Source organism: Pinus tabuliformis, chromosome 7 (genome assembly GCF_031772625.1).
Source record: "Pinus tabuliformis cultivar Carrire ecotype Pingquan chromosome 7, CPIR1, whole genome shotgun sequence".
NCBI lineage: Eukaryota > Viridiplantae > Streptophyta > Pinopsida > Pinales > Pinaceae > Pinus > Pinus tabuliformis.
Window position 1 is genome coordinate 2,010,227,512 of NC_142293.1, and position 22,020 is coordinate 2,010,249,531.

General features: G+C 34.3%; 1 protein-coding gene and 1 long non-coding RNA gene across 7 annotated transcripts in view; one reads left to right on the forward strand and one right to left on the reverse strand.

Annotated features, from left to right (window-relative positions):
• Positions 1-10,020, forward strand: part of LOC149256548 (uncharacterized) — a 77,139-nt gene extending 67,119 nt beyond the window's left edge. For all 3 annotated transcript variants that reach the window (XM_089460774.1, XM_089460775.1, XM_089460776.1), the window contains 4 exons: positions 8,119-8,250; positions 8,434-8,724; positions 8,857-8,913; positions 9,396-10,020. In XM_089460774.1, the coding sequence (XP_089316900.1) occupies positions 8,119-8,250; positions 8,434-8,724; positions 8,857-8,913; positions 9,396-9,554 (639 nt within the window). In that variant the 3' untranslated portion in view covers positions 9,555-10,020. The remainder of the gene's footprint in view (positions 1-8,118; positions 8,251-8,433; positions 8,725-8,856; positions 8,914-9,395) is intronic.
• Positions 10,021-13,221: 3,201 nt separating this feature from the next.
• On the reverse strand, positions 13,222-21,454 carry LOC149256549 (uncharacterized). 4 transcript variants are annotated; one of them, XR_016267280.1, is made up of 4 exons: positions 21,122-21,454; positions 19,722-19,899; positions 19,514-19,627; positions 13,222-13,329 (listed from the first exon to the last, which is right to left on the reverse strand). It is a non-coding gene; the product is annotated as an uncharacterized LOC149256549 (long non-coding RNA). The 4 variants fall into 4 exon arrangements; XR_016267278.1 differs by having other exon boundaries at positions 19,514-19,644; XR_016267279.1 differs by adding an exon at positions 18,719-18,784 and having other exon boundaries at positions 19,514-19,899.
• Positions 21,455-22,020: the final 566 nt, after the last annotated feature.

The following is a 22,020-nucleotide window of genomic DNA, read 5'->3' on the forward strand; positions in this document are numbered from 1 at the left end:
GTTTTGATATATTCAGTGCACTAGCTACATTCATGAGATCAACGAATGATATATTGTGCTTATATCTAGATTCATTTGTTGTTGTATGTTTAGATGATATACAGGTATATAGTGCTACTTGGGAGGAGCACAACTCACGTTTAATGTAGGTGATAGAGACATTGAAAAGTACCAATTGTTGGCAAATCTTAAGAAGTGTGATTTTGCACAACAATCTTTGGTGTATTTAGCTATGTGATTGGTGGAGGGGAGCTTAAGATAGATCTTGCCAAGATGGAGGCCATCATGAAGTGGCAGATGCCTACTGATGTTTCCGAGTTTAGGAGTTTTGTTGGGGCAACACAATACCTAAGGAAATTTATAGCTTCATTTTTAGCAATAGCCACACCACTTACACCAAAACAATGAGTGGCAAGGGAAGGGTCAACAAAAGGCCATTGAGGAGTTGAAGAAGGAAATAATTCAAGCACCAATTTTTGCATTACCAAACTTGCAACAACTCTTTCGGAGTGAAGGATGCAAGTGGGTATGCTATGGGAGCGATCTTGATGAGGAAGTCTTGTATGCTACCATTCTGCACTGTTTCATGGGGTGGTTCTCGAATCTCAACTACGCCACCTACAACAGAAGCTCTATGTCTTGGTATAGGTTGTTGAAAAAGTGGAAACACTATTTGATGGGAAAGGACACTGTAAGCAAAATAGATCAATATCGATTATTATTCTTGTAGGCCTAGAGTAAGTTATAGAAGATCAAACATTGCAAGTGGATGGAGTTTTTATAATAGTTCCATTTAGTGATCAAGTATAAGAAGGGCAGCACAAACAAGATGGTTGACATGCTTTTAAGGCCATTCTGGGAACTTTGATGCACATGGAGCCTTTTACCCATGATGCATATAGAGGCATATACATAAGATGAGTATTTCATGGAGGTGTTCCATTAATTATAGAGCTAGAATCATTTTGACAATGGAGTTAGCACAATTGACTACCATCTCCAGAATGGTTTACTCTATAGGTTGGACAGGTTATGTGTTCATAAAGGTGAATGACTACAACTAATGGGAGAGGCTCACACCTCCAAGGTTGCAAGGCATTTTGATGTAGCCTGTAGGGAAGAAAATGGCTCCATAAAACCACACTCCAATATCACAACAATTATTGATTTCCACTTGATCACATCCTTTAAACTAATGCTAGTTCTAGGGATCTGACACCAAATTGAAGTGACATTGCACGACCCTTGTTGGACATCGCAGTGCTCCCTATGTGTTTCATGACATGTGCTTGACCGCCTCTTGAGGATTTGTTAACTCTGGCAATGTGTCTTTTACTAACCCCTGTGGGTTTTGGTGTAATGACATTCATGATCTCAATAATTGGTATTCGAGCCAAAGGTCTTGAGTTAGAAACACCCCCAACGGGAGATTGTTGGTCTTGGCAACACTCCCTGTGCTTCGCGACATGTTCTTGACCACCTCTCGAGGATTTGTTAACTCTAGTGATGCGTTTGTTTATTAACACCTGTGGGTTTAGGTGTAACGACAATTGTGATCCCAACAACCCTCTACGCAATTGGATGAATGACATGTTAATGACATCAGGGAGGGTGCATGGCCGCGTCCTCATCCGTGAGTGCTTGGTGGGATGACAACCATGCACCTTCCCACTTGGCATGTCTCAATCATCCCATTCGAAGGACATCATCACTAAATTTATTTAGTATCTCTTAAAATATTTGATATATAAAAGTGAATGAATGAAAAAGATGAGTTACATTTGAAAGGGCCTTGACCATAAATATAGCCTAAGGTGCCGCTTAATGAAAAGGTATGACTTTTAGTCATACACATTATTTTGTTTTTACTACTATTTCTATAATATTTATTGTATTTCATTTTTTTATGGTTTGTTTGTTTTATTTCAATCGTATTGTTTGTTCCTTAGTTAGACTTAGGAAAGAATACATAAATCACTTACTCCACCAAGCAAGCACCTAGAAGAGGCAAATATTGTCTTCCATGTGCTAAGACACCAAGCCTATGTAGAAGACCTCCCGAAGGTACCACCAGATTCAACAAAAACTTACTAAACCCTTGTCTTGTTAAGTGGATAAAGTGGATGCTCCATCACCAACAATGTTTTCATGTAGATTTTCAAAGAAAACATGAGGTGCTCCTTCATGTGCTTGATCTTCCATAGGGGATGAAGGGAATGCTTCAGCAACAAGGTCTTCTTTGCTTATGGCTGTCCTAAGATCCTCAAAACCTTGACATTCTTGCCTTCATAATGGGGTCCAAATGCTTAAGAAATACCTTAATAAAATCTGCAAGTAAAGAAATTTCTTTACCACCAAGATTTTCCTGCCATTTTAATGCCACATCCTAAATTCATCATCTTAACATCCTCATGAAAAATATGAAAATTTGTGATAACCTTAATCAAGGATGCCACTAGTAGCAACACTGAATCAAGCAGGTCAAGATAAGATGTTCTCGTCACTTCTAAATTTCAAAGATGAACATGAAATATGCAAACAAATATCTTTATACCTCATACAGAAGGAAATGGAGTTGCCAAGATGAATTTTCAACGCCTTCACAATGTCTTTGAACATCAAGATCTCAAATCTGCAAGGAAGAAGGTCTTTGTTTTTCCAATGGAGTTTCCAAGATGAGAATGTGATCTTCAAATAGACATCTTCATTAAGGAAAGTAGTAGATCTTAAAAAGACCATGGAAAAATGGACTTTATCCTCAGTAGTGAGGTCAAAATGTTACAACGAAATCTGTCACCATCATATGATGTAAAGTCTTAAGCATCAAGGAGCTAGTCTTGTGGAATTCAAGAAGGGTAATGACTGACACAACAATAGCTCTTCCTCTCACTTCTGGTTAGCTCTTCTCCAACTCAAGGGTGGCTTTCCTAGAGATAAGATTTGCTAAGACTAGAGAGTGTGGAGGCACAAGGTGATTTATTGAAGAGGACGCATAAGCAAAATGAATTGTTGTAGTATAAGTAATTAAATGAATGGTGTGAGAACAAAATGTTAAAGAAAACCCCAAGACCAGTGCTGATCCAATTATAAGAAAATTGGAGTCAAAGTGATATGAAGCCAAGAGGGTGGCTACTTGGAATATGTAAGGTGAATAAGGGCTGTTATGCATGCCACAAATCAGCCTTAGCTTGCTGAAATTAATGCGAAACTTAACCATGGAGAGCCAAGACTGCTACTATAAAATGATGTTATGAAGGTTATATTATTTCAATCAACCTACATCGCTAGATGCAACTTAATATAACAACAATCAATATTGGAGGGATCGATTGCTCACATTACATAGCCCAATTGACAAATTGTTCATTAGAATGTGTTCATAAAATGCTACAAGCATCTTATACAACAAATGGACAACATATAAGAAATATTGCACACATAAAAGGGCCCCCGGATAGATGGATGCTATACCTACAATCTTTGAAAAGGCTCCAACATAAGATATGCAAATGTAGTCCAAGGAGGGAGCTCGTCAATTCTTAAGGTCTCAACAACCATTTAATGGAGGAGAAAGCTTCTCTTTATTCAAGGAGTTTCCTCTCTCTTACAATAAGAATTTTTGTTAGATATCTTGTCAATCTATGGTTGACCATGTCAAGATGTGTGAGCACTAGCTTCTCTAGGATAATTTGTCTTCACCTAGAAATAGGAAGGAAATTACGTCAAAACTCTTCAACATAGGGTGTACAACTAAACATGGGCATGAAAACCAAGTTTCCACGTCTAATGTCATGCAGGTTTTCAAGACAAGGGAATTGCGGGGACAAGGGACATGTTCCTATGATGGCTAGGGCTCACCCATATATTTTTCAGGGGATGACATGTTGGGGACGTGAAGAATATATCTATACTAAAATAATATTAAATATTCATAATTCACCATAAACATTTGTAGTTGCTTCAAACTTGTAAACATAACAAACTATACCATGTAGGTTTATGCACAACTTGAGCAATTTAAAAAGGGGTTGAGTGGCTTTCCATTATTGCACACATAAAAATGACTCACAATAAATGGATGCTATACCTCCAATATTTCAAAAGGCTCCAAGCATAAGATATACAAATGTAGTCCAAGGGGTGAGCTCCTCAATTCTCGAAGTCTCAACAACCATTAAATGGAGTGAAATGCCCTCTTTATATAGGGAGATTCTTCTCTCGTACAATATCTATCTATCTCTCTCTCTATATATATTTATTTATTTTTAATTTGCTAACTAATTCCATGACAAGTCAATGAAATAATATGAAAAATGGAGTTGTTAGACCCCTTTCAATCTATGGTTGACCATGTCAAGATATGTGAGCACAAGCCTCTCCAAGAGAACTTGTTCTCATCTGAAAATAGGAAGTAATTACATCAAAACCCTTTAAGAGAGGGTGCACAACCAAAAATAGCCTTGAGAACCAAGTCAACATGAAATATGTCCATATCTAATGTCGCACTGGTTTTTGAGACGAGGGAATGGCAGGGAAGTGCACCCCTCAATTTTTCAGGGAATGTCAGGTTGGGCACAACAATAATTTTTAATTTTTTACTTGGAATGAAAGCGCAAGAAACCTAGAGTACTTCCCCACATTTTGTGGATGCTAAACTGGGTAAACCATTGGCCCTTATTACGGGGCCTCGCCCCAAGGGAAGCAATGAGAGTTGAACCCATGATCAGCAACAACTAGCGACAATATCAAAGAACTTCACGCTTGGCTTTATACCACTTAAGCTAACCCCTAGGGCTACGACAGTAATATATCTATATTAAAAGAAATATCAAAAATTCATAATTTACCATAAGCATTTGTAGTTGCTTCAAGCTTGTAACCATAACAAGCTATAATATGTAGTATTATGCACAACTACTACACTTTCCAATTGAGCAATTTAAAAAGGGGCCATGTGACGTTCCATTACCAGTCACTAGACATGAGCAAAATGCAGTTTAGCTTTGGGAAACTTAAGTGTGACTATTTTAATTTTGCAATAAGGTCCAAGAACTGTGTATGTGTATGTGTATGTGTATGAGCAAAATGCTGTTTAGCTTTGGGAAACTTAAGTGTAACCATTTCCAATTTTCAATAAGGTCCAAGAATTGTGTATGCGATGGAGAACATTCTCTATAGCAATTTTTCTTTCTCATATTTATTATTAATGATGATTATGTTAAAACTTCGAAAGACATTTCCTTCTTAATAGGTTTTGCAGACTTTACAGTTGCGTTGAAAACTACTATAAACACTTTACTGTTTTGTAAAGAGATTATGTTAATATTGCAGATTAAGAAGGTGATTGACTAGGAATTTATTCAAACATTTAGTACCCAATTCAAGTTTCCACTATTTGATTGTTTTCACAATGTTTGAGGTTGGGACGATGGAAGTATTGAACTTGAATGACTCTTGGAAATCCATGGACAATATGTAAAAGCTGAGATGATCCAAAAAATGACAAGAACAAGAGAAATAACCACAATTGCATTTCCTTTTTCCTTGAAATGAAGGCTTTGCTTGTTGTAATGTTGTTGCTAAAAATACAATATTTAAAATCACTAGAAACCCAGCATACAAAACCCATGATTTGAGCTGCGACTTGTACCATAGTTTTAGATTCAGTGCAATGCAAAAATAATGATTGGGAAAACTGATCATATTGTACATTTGTCAATTTCTATGATTGTCAAAAATGAAGATATATTATGCTCAAAATATCCCTGATATCTGCCAGAAAATCCATGAAATCTGCTGAGGACATTCTGAAATCTATCTGGAACATCCCTGAAATATGCCCAAAACATCTTGGGGACGGCTAGCATGTCCTCCGATGAAGTCCCCAGCAGTTTGGGGAAATTTCCCAAGGGTCAACAAGTCCCTGAAATGCAGGAATGCAGGGTACGTGGATTTTTTTGGGGGACAGGCCCCTGTACAACATAGGTCCACGTAGAATGTGCCTTCGAAGATGGATGCACACAAAAGTATAATTAAATAACTTCAACATAGGAGGATTTACTCCAAAGTCCGCCTAGAAAAGCTTAGTGAGTGGACCCTCCAAGATGCATGAGAGATAAAACAATAAAATTATCTTCCTAGGAGGATTCTCCATAACAAAATAGGAAGTGGCACCACAAGGTGCTTGAAGTCAATCCATATGTGTGAATTTGAAGGCAATTGGCTCGATGAATGAATGTGCAAAGTCTCAACTAGATGGAATGCTCCATAAGAAATGAAGTGGTCAAACTCAAGAATAGCAAATGTAGGTTCTCCACAAGTGTGCCCTCCAATACAATGCTCCAAATATGAAAGAAGACCAGGCAAAAGCATGCAAAAGCCACACATGTGGGCCTCCAATATGCAACACTGTCATTGGAACTCCTTCATAACCACATCCAATAAAATAATATATGTGCCAAGTCAAAGGGGTGAGGGTGTTCTTTAGGGAAGGTGAAAAGATGCTACTTGTTGAAATATCCAGTCAATAATGATTACAAAACACCTAGAAGAGGTGCCCTAGAAAATTGTGTTATGCAGCTACCTCAACCACCCAACAAATAATAATATATCTCCATGTGAAGTATGTCATAGGAGGAAGTGACCAAATTAGTTAGACCTCTATCAAAACATGTGCCAACCATCTGTTATTTTTGAATACCATTAATTGCCAAAAGAGAAAGTGTTCCAGTTATAAGGTAGAATGTGCCAACCTCTCCATCAATAATAAAATAATGCATGTAAGCCTTGAACATTGCCAAGTGGAGTAGCATGCTGAAGCAGTTATCCTTGATTGAATAAAATAGATTGAGTTATCCATTGAATGGACAAATTAACCTTAACATGTGTACGCAAAGGGTAATGCTCTAATATAACCATAATCAACCTCCTAATAGTCACAATTGATTAAATCAACATGAACATGTAATGCCAATGTGTAGTGTGCTCCAAGAAGTGTTGTGCAATGAAAATATGTTGTATCTCCTAGCAAAGCCCTTCCCACCACATAAAAGAGGAAAACAATGTCGATAACAAAAATCAATCTCATTTTAGCCAAATTTAACCTCCACTTGCAGACTTGCACAGGATGTGTCCTCCATGACATCCTATTTCTCTCACTTTAGCACACTTCTTTTTAACTTCTGCACTTGCTGTTGGTTTTTCTTCTACAACGGTATGGCCTCCCGTAGATGTAACTTCTCCATCCCACTGACCATTTGTCCTTTTGGATGCTTATTCTATTCCAAACCAGCTATATCTACTGCTTGAATCTCACTTCTCACTGTGTATTACCCCAGGTTAACGTAGGAGTCTGACTAGTTCACACCTTGCTTGTTTTAATGCTATATATGTGAAAAACTGGGAGTACAGCCATCTACATCACCATGCAAGTGTACTCGATTCTATATAATTTTAAAGCTATTAATTTTTTTCATTCAACAATGCATCTAACTGTCCATCCTACTTCTCACCCCTCGTCCTTTCTTTCCTACCACTGAAAAATGAAAAAAGAAAAAAAATTCAGCCATCCATCATGCCTGATTCAATTCCATTTCAACCAATTCAACCTGCCGTTATTGATATTCATTCAAGTCTTAAATGTCCGCACTTTCACCTCACACAACTCTGTGCATTGTTCAGCTTATCAAGTCACTTATTCAGAATTCTGTCTTATGTGTTGCTTAATCTTTTATATATGTTGATTGTTACTCCACTTATTTGTTTTTATATGCAGACTTTAGTTGACCAGGATTTCGAAGGAAGCATATTTGTAAACCAAATACTGTAATACTTGAACTAGGATAAATATTAGGCATATTTACTGTAATACGGTAGAAAATACTGTAATTACTGTAATACTTGAACTAGGAGTGATTCATTTGTTTCCTTTGATAGGCTGACAAAAATTTACAATTTAGATCACTCTTGTAATATTTCTTTCTTAATTTTTTAATGTACAACATAGTTTAACAGTATGTAAATATAGAGTTCTCTTGTTTGGCCTCCATATTTTGTCAGTGCTTCTTGTTCATCTTCGGAAACTTTTTTTGTTGATTTTGATATTTACTATGTGAACAGAAATATAATCCAAGTGGAATGGCTGCCAAACTTGTAAAGAAAGCTTTATCAGTGCGAGCTGCACGTTATGATGGGGATGGTGCAGATATCAAGTGGAGAACTAGGGTTCCGTCTGAATCTGTTGAGCAAACTGTGAGTAAAACTATACATAATCCTTAGATTTTTTATTGGCATTTTAGCAGAAACAGCCTGATTTATATCAAGGAGTTGTCAGTCATAATTCTTTGTCTCTATGCAATTTGTGTGCGCTGTAAATGTGAAACTTATTGATTGACATAGTTTATAGATTATATTTTTATTTGTCATCACTGACAGGTCGATGAGAACAGCCAAAATGACGAAAATATGCTGCTGCCAGTGAGCACAGAGGATCAATCCTTTTCTGATCCTCTTGATTATGATATGGAAGACGACAATTCAGATGACTATGTTGCAACTGTTCCAACAGCAAAAGGTGGGACTCGAAGGAAACATCACCGTGCCTGGACTTTGGGAGAAGTGATGAAACTGGTAGAGGGTGTTTCAAGGTGTGGTGCTGGAAGGTGGTCTGAAATTAAAAGACTTGCATTTTCAGCTTATGGACATCGCACTTCAGTCGACCTTAAGGTGGTTAATATTTTCCTAGAGTCTCTCTTTGCATGTTTGTTACTTTTTGGCTTGTTTACTTTCTTTTCGCTGTGGTTTTGGTATGACTTATTCTTGCTTCTCAATACTTGTCCTTCGTTTTATATGCATTAGGATAAGTGGCGAAATTTGCTTAGAGCTAGCTATGCCCAATTGCAGTCAAACAAAGAGGTAAGGCTCTTGTGCTGATTGATCTCCTTTGTTCCTGTCTCGTCTTTTTGTTGTGAATTTTCTCATGATGATGGATATTATTGATTTTCATGGTTTTGAAACCTATTTTGGTAGGTTTTGGGTTTCTATGAATTTAGCACTATAGATCAGTAGCCCTTTTGTTCCCATCGTCGGATGATTCTGCTTGCAATATTTTCGATTTAGAATTGCTTCTTTATATTCGTTCGTTAGTTTTCGAATTTACTTAATCTATAAGCCTTTTAAGGTTTGGCTGGACAATTGCTTTCTAAGATTCTAATCATTGAATAATTAGAATATTTTACTCAGGTGTTGGGCAGACGGATTCTGGTTTGTGTTGTAGAATTTGCTGTTGAGAATATTTGGTGCATCCCCACGTGCTTTCGTATAATTTGTTTTTTTGGAGTTGTGTTTTGATTGATGTTTCACCTTTGTTGATTAACACCAGTTGTGAATGGATGCAGGGTAGATCGCAGAGAAAGCATGCATCAGTACCTATTCCTGCCCCAATTTTAGTTCGTGTAAGAGAACTAGCTGCTACGCAGTCACGATCTCTTGGCACCCCTAATTGTAGTTCAGTGAGTCGCAGCGGGAGAACTGTACATAAGAAGCTACCTGTGTAAATGTAAATTGTGTATGAAAAGATGACCTATGTGAATAAACTATGGACTCTTTAAACTTATCCAGGTTGGGAGGTTCCCTCATGCAAAATAAGCGATGTTGAAGCATGCATTGCTCTAATTCCTTGCCTAAGCTCTGTTATTTGAAAGTGTCTACCCATGTTATATATATAGGCCTTTACTGGAAACACTGTTTGGGAGAGTTGGGTTTGGTGAAGGATTTAATCAATGCATGAGTTATGGCGGGAGGAATGTTTAAGATAGGTTGTGACAACATTACAAGGCGTCGTGAGATGCTCCTCAAGTCAGACGGTGTATTGGCAACCGCAAGGAAATATAATGCAAGTTTGCTTACGCGTTCTACGTTAGATGGACTCTTGATACACGGAGATAAAGTTTGTATAGTAGTTAGAGGAAAGAAGTACTTTTCATAATCCATCTTGAATCTATGTCAGCCAGTTACCAGTTATATCTATAGTTTCAGAGACTTCTGTCCCACAATTTTCTGTTGAGCAAACCCAATAAGGGCTGGTATAGATTTCATCTGTATTTCAGTTGATGTTTTGTTTTAAACGCTCAAAGATTAACTGTTTCATTGGCCGGCTTCTTTATAATTAACCATTACATGCAATAAATCAATTAGTGACTGTATCCCCAAATCAGTGTTTATGTTAATTTTTTTGAAAGACAAATTGATAAAACAAATTTATAATGTGTGGGTTGTCAATTTAAAATCACCATTTTCGAGTGTGCCAAGTGAAGTTATCATCGTGCAAACACGGCAAAAATATCTAACTTTTAGAAACAGTTAATCATTAAAGGCCCTTCACATACATTAATGCAATTCTAACTTATTAATGCAAAGAAATTTCTGCAATGCAATTTTAACTTAATGCAAAGGGACATTGAATATTTACACTTTTCATGCAAAGGAATACCATAATAGTAGGAGCTCTTGTTTCTCCACACTAGAAGATAGATCTTGTTTCTCCACATTAGAGGAAGAAATATTGGAACTTTAATGTAAAGGAATACCAAATTAAGAGCAGTTTGTGTTTTCACATTAGAAAAGGAAAAATGATGATAATGAATTTGTAACATCAACATTTGATCTATTGAGCTAATTTCAAATAGTTTAGAAACTCGTTGTAAAGATATGATGTGTGAAATATTTTGAAATTAAGGTCTGCTAGATTGAAAACACACTAAAGATTAATGATGTGAGAAATATTTTGAAAATAAAATCTGTACAAATTTGCTCTTTTTCCCAATAAATTCTAGGTTTTGTCCATATGTTTGTTTCAATGTATTAATTTAAAGATATGACACTCTAATTTTGGATACCTCCTTTGCACTGGAAGAGAAGTATGATATGAATGTCAATGTCACTAAAGAATTGATACTTCTATAGATTCCATTTTAATGGAAAGGGGAGTACAATTGATTTAAAGATTTTTTCATGAAAATTTGAAATTAAAGGATGCCTTATTCACAACATTTAGATTTTGTGTCACATTATTCAAGTTTTTAACTTGTCATAAAAGTGAAGTTGGAAATTGCATGGTGTACATGATAAAAATTTATATTATTATAACATGGACATTTTAATTTTTAGTACTTCTATCAATTTTTTATTTTTATTTTTAAAATTGAGTTTGTAATAAAAGTGAAATTATAGGTGACGCAATTCACATGTTCTTAATTCATATGGGCCATGCACATTTGAGACTACTGTGTTCCAATTGTGCAATAATGATATTAGGGTATCGGATTGATTTTCACTAATTCATATGCGCCATGTACATTTGAGACTACTGTGTTCCAATTGTGCAATAATGATATTAGGGTATCAGATTGATTTTCACATCCCACAATTTCTCACGGATTGGTGTTTTAATAGTATAAGGATCTATGTTATTTTTTCTGTTATATTATTTGCAGCCTATTAAATCTTCAAACCATTATCTTTATCTTAGTTTTTTCTAAATGAGTACACTTCCCAGTATCGTCATAATATTAAAAAATGTTTTGGTTTTTTTAACCAAAATGATGGTTCTGCATTCATTTTTATGTTGTACGATATTAAAAGGATGAACGTGTTTTGGTGGTTCATATTTGACTATTTTTACAGGATTTTTTCTTTTTTGCCCCGGTAAATTCACTGATACATGGTTCACTGTTCTACACAAAGCCATGCAAATCAAAACCCTTTGATTTTTTGTTCATTTAACAAACCCAAGCTTAAATATTGTTACATCAAGAACTACCTCAACCAACTAGGAGAGATGTTCAACAAGATCTTAAGAATTAGGATTGAAGTACAATAACATATATAGTAGATATGATTTCAACTGCACGATAGTAAAAATCCAATAATCCTTAAATAATCTCCTATTTCACACACAAAGCAATAATCCACTAAGGTCCATAAAAATAAGGCATTGACACAATAATCCTTAAAAATAATATCCTATTTCACACATGACACAAATATGGAAAGTTCTAAAAATATCATATACTAGGAACTAGGATCCCTATCATTCCTCCCACAACAGAAGTATTGGCGTTCAATGTTTTCAAGATAAATGTTGTAGTTGATGTTGAATGAACATGATGACCGTGCTTAGCATGGTGTACATGATAAACATTTATATTTATTATAACATGGACGTTTTAATTTTTAATACTTCTATCAATTTTTTATTTTTATTTTTAAAATTGAGTTTGTAATAAAAGTGAAATTATAGGTGACGCAATTCACATGTTCTTAATTCATATGGGCCATGCACATTTGAGACTACTGTGTTCCAATTGTGCAATAATGATATTAGGGTATCAGATTGATTTTCACTAATTCATATGCGCCATGCACATTTGAGACTACTGTGTTCCAATTGTGCAATAATGATATTAGGGTATCAGATTGATTTTCACATCCCACAATTTCTCACGGATTGGTGATTAATAGTATAAGGATCTATGTTATTTTTTCTGTTATATTATTTGCAGCCTATTAAATCTTCAAACCATTATCTTTATCTTAGTTTTTTCTAAATGAGTACACTTCCCAGTATCGTCATAATATTAAAAAATGATGATACCAAAATGATAGTTCTGCATTCATTTTTATGTTGTACGATATTAAAAGGATGAACGTGTTTTGGTGGTTCATATTTGACTATTTTTACAGTATTTTTTCTTTTTGGCCCCTTCTACATGGTTCACTGTTCTACACAAAGCCATGCAAATCAAAACCCTTTGATTTTTTGTTCATTTAACAAACCCAAGCTTAAATATTGTTACATCACGAACTACCTCAACCAACTAGGAGAGATGTTCAACAAGATCTTAAGAATTAGGATTGAAGTACAATAACATATATAGTAGATATGATTTCAACTGTACGATAGTAAAAATCCAATAATCCTTAAATAATCTCCTATTTCACACACAAAGCAATAATCCACTAAGGTCCATAAAAATAAGGCATTGACACAATAATCCTTAAAAATAATATCCTATTTCACACATACACAAATATGCGAAGTTCTAAAAATATCATATACTAGGAACTAGGATCCCTATCATTCCTCCCACAACAGAAGTATTGGCGTACAATGTTTTCAAGATAAATGTTGTAGTTGATGTTGAATGAACATGATGACCTTGCTTAGTGATTGGAAAGGAAGTATTGGGTCCTTTAGATTTTTGATGAGACAGCTTGCAATTAAAATTGTGGAAACCTACATTTGCCCCACGAGCCAAATCTGCCGGAGCCCTGCAAATAAATGAAGAAACTATCTCAATGATGTGGATAATAAGATTGAACCCAAGGCCAAAGTACATTGGGAAAATGCTTGAAGCCAACTAATACATTTCCATCAAACAAGTTGCTAACATATTATAGGACCATATAAACTGTGATCCAAATTTCAATTTTCTGAGTGTAATGGAGCATGTTCTATTCTCCTATGATACCTTGGTTGGGGGCCTTGAGCCCTTCATTGAATGCCAAAACAAATCATACTTATCGAAATACATAATAAATGGGCAAAATCAACATGAAGAGGTCCACAAACACCTTGATGTTTAGATATAATTTATGAAAAATAATATTTCCTAGATTCCAAAGCAAGTAAATCGATACAATTTTGGAAAACATTTTGTAAACTCTGCATTTAAGCATTCTCCATTTGAAATATATGTTAGGTTCAGGACTAAACAAGAGTTGTTAGATAATTAAAAGAGGGATATGAACATGGAAAGTGTCAAAGGGAGGCCAAGCTACGGGAGAACATCATAATAACAATAAAAGATATGATTTATCCAACCTACCATGCCCTTAATAGTAATTATAATTCAAACAACATGGTTGAAAACTCTCTGTAATTAGCAATTGCTACAACCTTGAATGTCTTGCCCTTGGAGGAGCTCACACCCTTGGTAGGCCCTTAGTGGTATTCACAATGTTAAAGCTCACAACCACTTGATTAAAAACCATCCAACCACTGTGTTTTTTAAAACCCACATGCTTCCCATCCAATCATAGTATTTTTAAGTATAGATAAAGAATTGGATTATGTTCTCTAACATTTTCTAATCGAGAAAATTTTAACCACCACTTGGTCATAGACCGTAGCTTCCCAACCAACCACCTTTTTTAGTATGGATAAAGAAATGGGATTTAAAATCGAGAATATTTTAATTTAGACTTGCCATCTTTTGTATACTTTTACTAGAATAATAAATTTAATAGCTTAGGCATTGGAATTGAAAGATATGATCTTATAATAATGCTTAGGTTTACTAGTTGTAAATTAAAAAACATTGTTATATACATATTTTAGGTTTCTTGTTTTATTTTCTCATGCAACTTCTAAACATCTTAATTTATCTCAATTGTTATTGAAGTGTTTACTTGTGTAAAATACAAAGGAAATTAGATATTATATCCTAGACTAAGGCTACCAACTATCCTCACCTCATCTCAATCTTCCAAAGGTTTAAAGCTTACTTTTCAATATTGAAAACAATTTATACTAACATGAACAATTACATTTTTACCAAGAGAATATAATTAGATATTTAGAGTTTATTTTCATGATTTAGTTGATAGTCTGGCTTTTCTAGGGGCTACCTACGATCACGGACTTTTTGGGGAGCATAGGGCAACATAATTCTTGCTATGCGTATTTAATTTCATTCAATGAATGAAAGCCAACCCTTGGAGTTTGTGGGGTTGTCTAGGTATTTTCCATCTATGCCAACTTTTAACAAATCTTTAGATGTTATCCCTCTTGACATATTTGGCCAATCATTTTAGTCCATATTCTTTTATCCACATTTCGAGGTATTTAATGCCATCATATAATGATAGTTGAAACATTCAAAACCATCATTAAATGAGGATGGAGGCTCTTTAGTGGAGTGCTCATGGTCATATTTGATGCACTTTCTTTTATAGATAGTATATTTGAGGGAAAATGTTATGGGTACTTCCTTTTCTAAGAATAGTACTCATGGTAAACCTCATGCTCTCTAGGTACAAGGTCATGTCAACAATGCATGAATACATCTAGATTCTTTAGGACAAAAGACTATGTCAATAATGCGTAGATACATCATATATAATAAATCAACAATTGATTCACTACGAACAAACATGTTAGGAAGTGGGATTTGAATTTAGAGGGGGAGAGTAACTTTTCCTCATGATCACTTGAACTATACCAAATTGACAAATTTGTTGATGTACTTGTTGCTAATATAATTGTAGTTACCTAATTTAAAACCATCATTTGTAGGACATTTCAAGTGACTTCCTATGTGCACTTTTATCCTTGTAGGGGATCAAGAAGTCTATTTTTATGTTATTCCACATTTATGATGTGAAGTGGTATTCTCACTGTTGAGGCTTAAATGTTGAAGAAGTTTTGAGGTCCTTATTCATCTATTGATGGTGATAGTCCATCAAGGTGCCTCAATGTAGAGTTGTGTGCAAGCTATCTCCATAAGGAGTTTGTGCAAGGTGGCTCAATGTGAGCCTTGTCCAAAATCATTCCATGTAGAGCTTTATGGATGGTGGATCTTTATAATTTTTCTCTTGAGTACTAGGGATTCTAGTTCTTAATCTCTGCCTTAGCATATGCATTTCTCATTATTATTTGTGTAGGAGATTATTATTATGTTTTGAAAGTGTAGGAACCTCCTATTTTTCTATTTTCATGAAGTGGTTGACATAATTTTTCCAAGTGTCTCTATTAGCGATTTGTTGTTGGTTTGTAGGGCTTAGTGGACGTTTCTCTCCTAAATGTTCTAGTTAGTTTTCTATAGATAAAACTAGCAATTGCACTAGATGTTGCAAAGGAAACACTGTACGACAGTAGCATATAACACTAATTAATGCTTCTTTGACAATTGTTGAAAGACATAAAATATCAACAAAAGGCAAAGACCATGCTACAATGAAATCTCACTGCAATATTGCTTCTCTGAGCCTTAAAAATCATGAGGCCTATGTTGAAGTTAAAGATGCATGAAGATTTTTTCTCTTGAGAATATGTTGTTCTATGTTATTTTTTCTTTAGGCACTCTTCTTTCCAACCTGAAGAATCTTAAGATCGTACTATAATGAACCTAGATTTTGTACAAATCCTACTTCCATATTGATGAGGGTTTTATGTGGATGTCGTTAACCATTTTATGTTTATTTGATTTCATACTAGAGTATGCTTTTTTCTTTGTGGGTTCTTGACCTATTAAAGATTGTTTAATCTAGTAAGTGTTCATTGTATTTATGAGTGTCTAAATGATCCTATATGTAACAATGGTGGCTTTCATCACTTCAAGAGTAGTAAAAACAAGTATATTAAGAAAACAACTCCAACACTGAGAGAGATTTGGTAGCAACTGTGGAATTGGCGAACATGTCTTGTTCTGTGGTGTTGGATGTTGGGAATAACTTTCTTGATCTTGTATAGAAGAGTGTAAATTTGCATTTGGCTTATACTACATTAACCATGAAATTTCCAACATTCAAGGCACACATTCCATCACATTTGTAGAAAAAATTACAACAGAGTATCAAACTTTTTTTATCAAATATAAATGCTCTTATATGCAACAACTACCTTGTGCCTTATAGTTTAAATTTATGCAAGGAGTCTCAAGGTGCAAGCCAGAATAAGAAAAGGGGAGGTCGGGATTGAGCGATATATGAATAATCTTGTTTGGGACTTGAGATTCATGTCAGAACACCCTTATTTATGCATCGCACATGCTTTGATAATAAGTTGCTTTATTCTCTAAGGTGATTTAGAATAACAAAACTTAAGCAAACTATAAGATCCCTATTTGAGATAATAGTATTAATTAGAGAGACATGTTCTAGAAAAGTACTATGTTGGTGCAGTTTCTTGATAGCTAAAATTATCCTTATGACTGACCTTGTACTGCCTATACTATGTTCATGAGGCTCAAAGTTGGGATACATTAGTTGTATTACTATAGTTGAAGCTCATGAGCATAACTTAAGCACAAACCTATTGTTAGCATTGCTTAATATATGCTTGTTAAAGAGACCATAGTTGAGGCTTATCATAATATATCTAACAGATGCAAATACATTATCAGATTATATTTTGTTTGCAATATTTATTATGTGATGAATAGAAATTTCCCTGTAGATATTAAGTACATTGCAAGTGATGATAGACTCTTTATGAAACTCACTCATGGATATGGATAGGATGGTAATGCACCTCTAGTCCAAATTTTTGAACCAAATCCACTATTGTGAGATTCACCTATGATCCTAAGCCGAATATAGCATCGATTTTTTCTTCTTAACTTGGAGTGGACTTAAACTAGCAAGCCCCACTATGTTAACTTGCCATGGACACATGGAGTCCACATGGGCAAAATGTGGCCTCTTTTAACATACCAAACTTGAAATGAGTGTAACTTGTGATCCATGAATCATATCACGATAAATTTGATATTGGTAAAAAACTCCACAACCCAAGATCTTTTAAGGGGGTGGGAGGAAGTGTTACAAACTTGTTGATAGTCCATGAGAAATATTTTTTTCTTAATTAATGTGAAGGGATTTTTACATTTTATAACAAGATTAAAAGATAATTTTAATTTAAAAATCAAAGTTCTATCAATTTTTTTATACCTATAAAATATTTTTATAGAATCAAAATGTTTTATAATAACATTTAATTTATGTAAATATGTGTGTTTAATTTAGAATAAGACTTTTAGTATTTTAAATTAATTATCTATTAAGTGGATGGTACAATTTAACTTTCAATGAGTATTTTAGAATATTCTTAGTAGTAATCACAAATCAAAGATTGAGATTTATGTTAAAATAGTTATGTTTTTTCCCTTTTAATTAAATTTATTAATGAAAAAAAATGTATTATGAATTAGTGCAGCTATATAAATTAAATGGTTGGTAAATATTAATAGACATCAATTCATGATAAATATCAAAACACTTACTTCATGATACATTTCACATTACTAAAATTAAAAAGATTATAGAAAGTATCTTAATTATAACTTTATTTTAAATTATTATTATTAATTTTAAAATGAACTAAAATATAAAAGGAAGATACATACTTTTAAAACAAAACATGTAACAAGAATTTTCAAATAAAAAGCTTTTGCCAGAAGAATAATTATCTTCAATAATTTTTAGATCACTTAAATAAACATTTTGATTGTTGACCTTCAGAAAAATGTGGCTCATCCTCATCCTTTCTAATTTGCATCTCTCACCAATTTATTTGTACACATTCAAATAATAGAATGGTTGAACCATTCTCTCTTAATTTTTTTCCAACTTGATGAATGCTGGTCACTTGTATCTTTTGTTACATTATTCAAATTTTCATTTTCTATCTAATGTGTTCTAAATTGATTTTTTAAATTGCGAGAGAATCTATTTATAAAATAAAATCTATTGCTAAATTTTTCAAATACCTGGCAATGTTATAATGAATTGATTCATAAACACTCAAAATTTCAATGTAAAATAAAATTATAATTTATTTGATATTTTTTTCAAATTTTAATAATATGAAATGCATCGTGAAATATTTTGATATTTTTCATATAATTTATATACTTTTAAAAACATTAGTTAGTCACACCTGAACTGGAGCTGCTGCGGGCCGGTGAGAACACCATATCTCCCGTGGTTTTTTATTCAGGAAAATCTGCATGGAGAAGTAACAATGGGAGAGTCGCTGATTAATGAACAAATCGATGCGTGCATATATATATTTAAAGATGGTAATGCATAAAAGGCGACCACATTGGAAGCTGGTGCATTCTAAATCGAAAATAAGGACAAGGTTTTAATTGACCAATATGCATAAATATGCATATTATAAATATGTATAAGATAAGTATTTCGAAATGCAGTTGTTTATAATGCGATTTTTTGGAAGCTTTTCTGGTAGGTTTTTCTGGTCAAAATCTTGCAGCAATTTATTGGAATCGCAAGTTTGATAGCTAGTTTCTGCACAATTAAAGTGTGCCAGGGGTTTTTCAGGGTGGTAGGGGTTTTTCAGGGTGCTGAATCCAAAAATGCAGTTAAAAAACCATTTTTAACCTCAATTTTTTCCTCCGGATTCTATCACCAGAATCTCCAAAAAATCACATTATAAACAACTCCCCATGGTCAAGCCATTCAAATTTTGAAGATCAATTTATTTGTATTTTGCATTCATTATTCTTTTCAAGTGCAAATGCCCTTAATATATATATATATATATATATATATTTTTAAATTGTGAATGTAATGTTAAACTAAAGTCCAAATAGATCTTATTTCAAGATGAGAACAACAAATAGCACGCGGCGTTTCAAGATATAGGGTTAAGCAACTCGATGTGTATCTGGAAATGGAACTATATCTGAAACTAGAGGATCTGCTACTATACCTGCAGCTTAAACAGGGCTGAAACTACTGGATCTCCATCTCGATCTTATAAATCTGCATCTGGGACTGAAACTGCTGCTTGTGCCGCTTCTGTAACTACTGAATCACCGACTGCCTGCTTCATCGACGCTTCTAGATATAGGGTTAAGCAACTCGATGTGTATCTGGAAATGGAACTATATCTGAAACTAGAGGATCTGCTACTATACCTGCAGCTTAAACAGGGCTGAAACTACTGGATCTCCATCTCGATCTTATAAATCTGCATCTGGGACTGAAACTGCTGCTTGTGCCGCTTCTGTAACTACTGAATCACCGACTGCCTGCTTCATCGACGCTTCTGTGGAAAATCTATCGATCTCGCGCCTTGCAACTTTGAATTTGATTCTTCAAATAATAAAGGTCATTGAATTACTTGCTTTCCATCGATCTCGCGCCTTGCAACTTTGAATTTGATTCTTCAAATAATAAAGGTCATTGAATTACTTGCAATATATTCATGGTAAAGATTAACAAGGTGACCAGTTGCATGAATCAAGATGCAGTTTACAGTCACAGTTAAAGCAGCAATGGAATCCAGATTCAATTGACAGTTAAAACAATGGAATGATCTATGAGGATAGAGAAGAGTACAGAGTGCCAACTAGGAAAGTCTTTTCCGAAAAGAACGCCTTACGACATAATAATTATATAACCCTACGGCCTACGACATAATAATTAAATAACCCAGCTTTTGCCTAATACAATTCAATTACATTTGCTAATTTGCATTTTAATAACCCAGCTTTTGCCTAATACAATTCAATTAGATTTGCTAGTTTGCATTTTAGTATTGGACCATGCTCATTAATAACTAATACAAAATCATTGGTATAATAGCTTTCTTATCCAACATTGGGTTTGTGTATTAGCAATTTATTTTCATTGAAATCAAGTCCAGAAAATGATAGAAAACAAATTACATCCCAAAAACATATATATACCTGGTTTAACAGGAAATTTTTTAAGTGAGATTGCAATGTTCTATCATTTAAATTATATTTTTTAATTATAAAAAATTGACATTTTAATTAAGAAATTGTTTGTACACCTGAGAAACCCCAAAAATCCAATAAAACACCAGCTGAAAATCCATTAAAACTCTCCGAATCTTCAGAATCTGCAAACTAAATGGAAAAAAAATCCACAAGTTCGAGCAAAAATAACCACCCAAAAAAGCAAAAAAAAAAGCTATACAAAATGGTACAACTGCACCACAGCCATACAGGGGTTGAGTTACTTATAAGCATATGAGTATCTAATCATGATTAAATGGATCCAAAACTACAGCAAAACAGTTGGATGCAACAGATTAAAGGCACACAGAGGTCAAAAGGGCCGAAATGTCCAGGCACATTACGAAGAACTCTGAGGAAAAGAGGGCAGAAAAATTCAAACCCCTATTCAACAACCTACAAGAATAGCTCCACTACAAGAGAAGCCGCCTCCCTTAATAAAATTCTACCAGAGGAAGAGGAAAACCAGATTCAAATACAAGAGAAACCACCTATCTCAAGAAAATTCTACTGGAGGAAGAAGAAAACCAGATAGGAAATTAAATGAAACTCACCAGGCAGCACCATAAATGAAACCACTGGCCAAGCCTGACAAATAAAAATAACCTAATTACGGTCGCGCTTCTAACCAAGAAACACCATTATTGATTCCAGGTAGGTCGAAAACGAACTCCGATCTCAGGAATGGTGACCTGATAAGCACCACGAACTCCAAAAGCCGATGGACTCCGCAGGAGAGATTGGGAAGCAGTAAAGAAAGGGCGCATGGCATGACCTGCAGGTGGGCGGAGAAGCGTGGCAGAACAAAACCCTGGCATCTCTTTTCTCCTCGAGATTCAATTACTTAAAATAGCATCTCTATTCTCCTCGAGATTCAATTACTTGTAGTCGTAACTTAAACTTATGTATTAAAGCTTGAATTTATGTTTATATATAGTTAAAATAATATATATTAATAAATATATATATATATATATATTTTTTGGAAGAGGCCACTAATTTTTCATGATTTTTGGATAGTTTATTTAGCAATTAATTGCATCCGGTGTGACCCATCAATCATCAGACCGTTACCAGAACTTCATGGGAGGTCCTCATCTCATGATTTTTGAATAGTTTATTTAGCAACTCATTGCATCCGGTGTGAGCCATTTAGCTTGTAAGGCACATCGTTGTGTTCATGTTTGAATATAAATTTGTATTTACATATAGATCATGTGTATTTAAATTTAATGATGAATTTTATTAAAAAGATTTTGGTTAGGTAATTTTTTTTTGAACTTCATTTTTGTCTGGTAGGATTCAAACATGAACACAACCAGGTAAATTGCTTTGTACAAAGTGAATATATATATATATATTCGTTTTCTTTGAGTTTAGGATTTTCTTTGCCTTTTTACTGTTAATAAATTTGAGCTTTTGAAATTAAATTGATAAAATTTAATATTTAAAA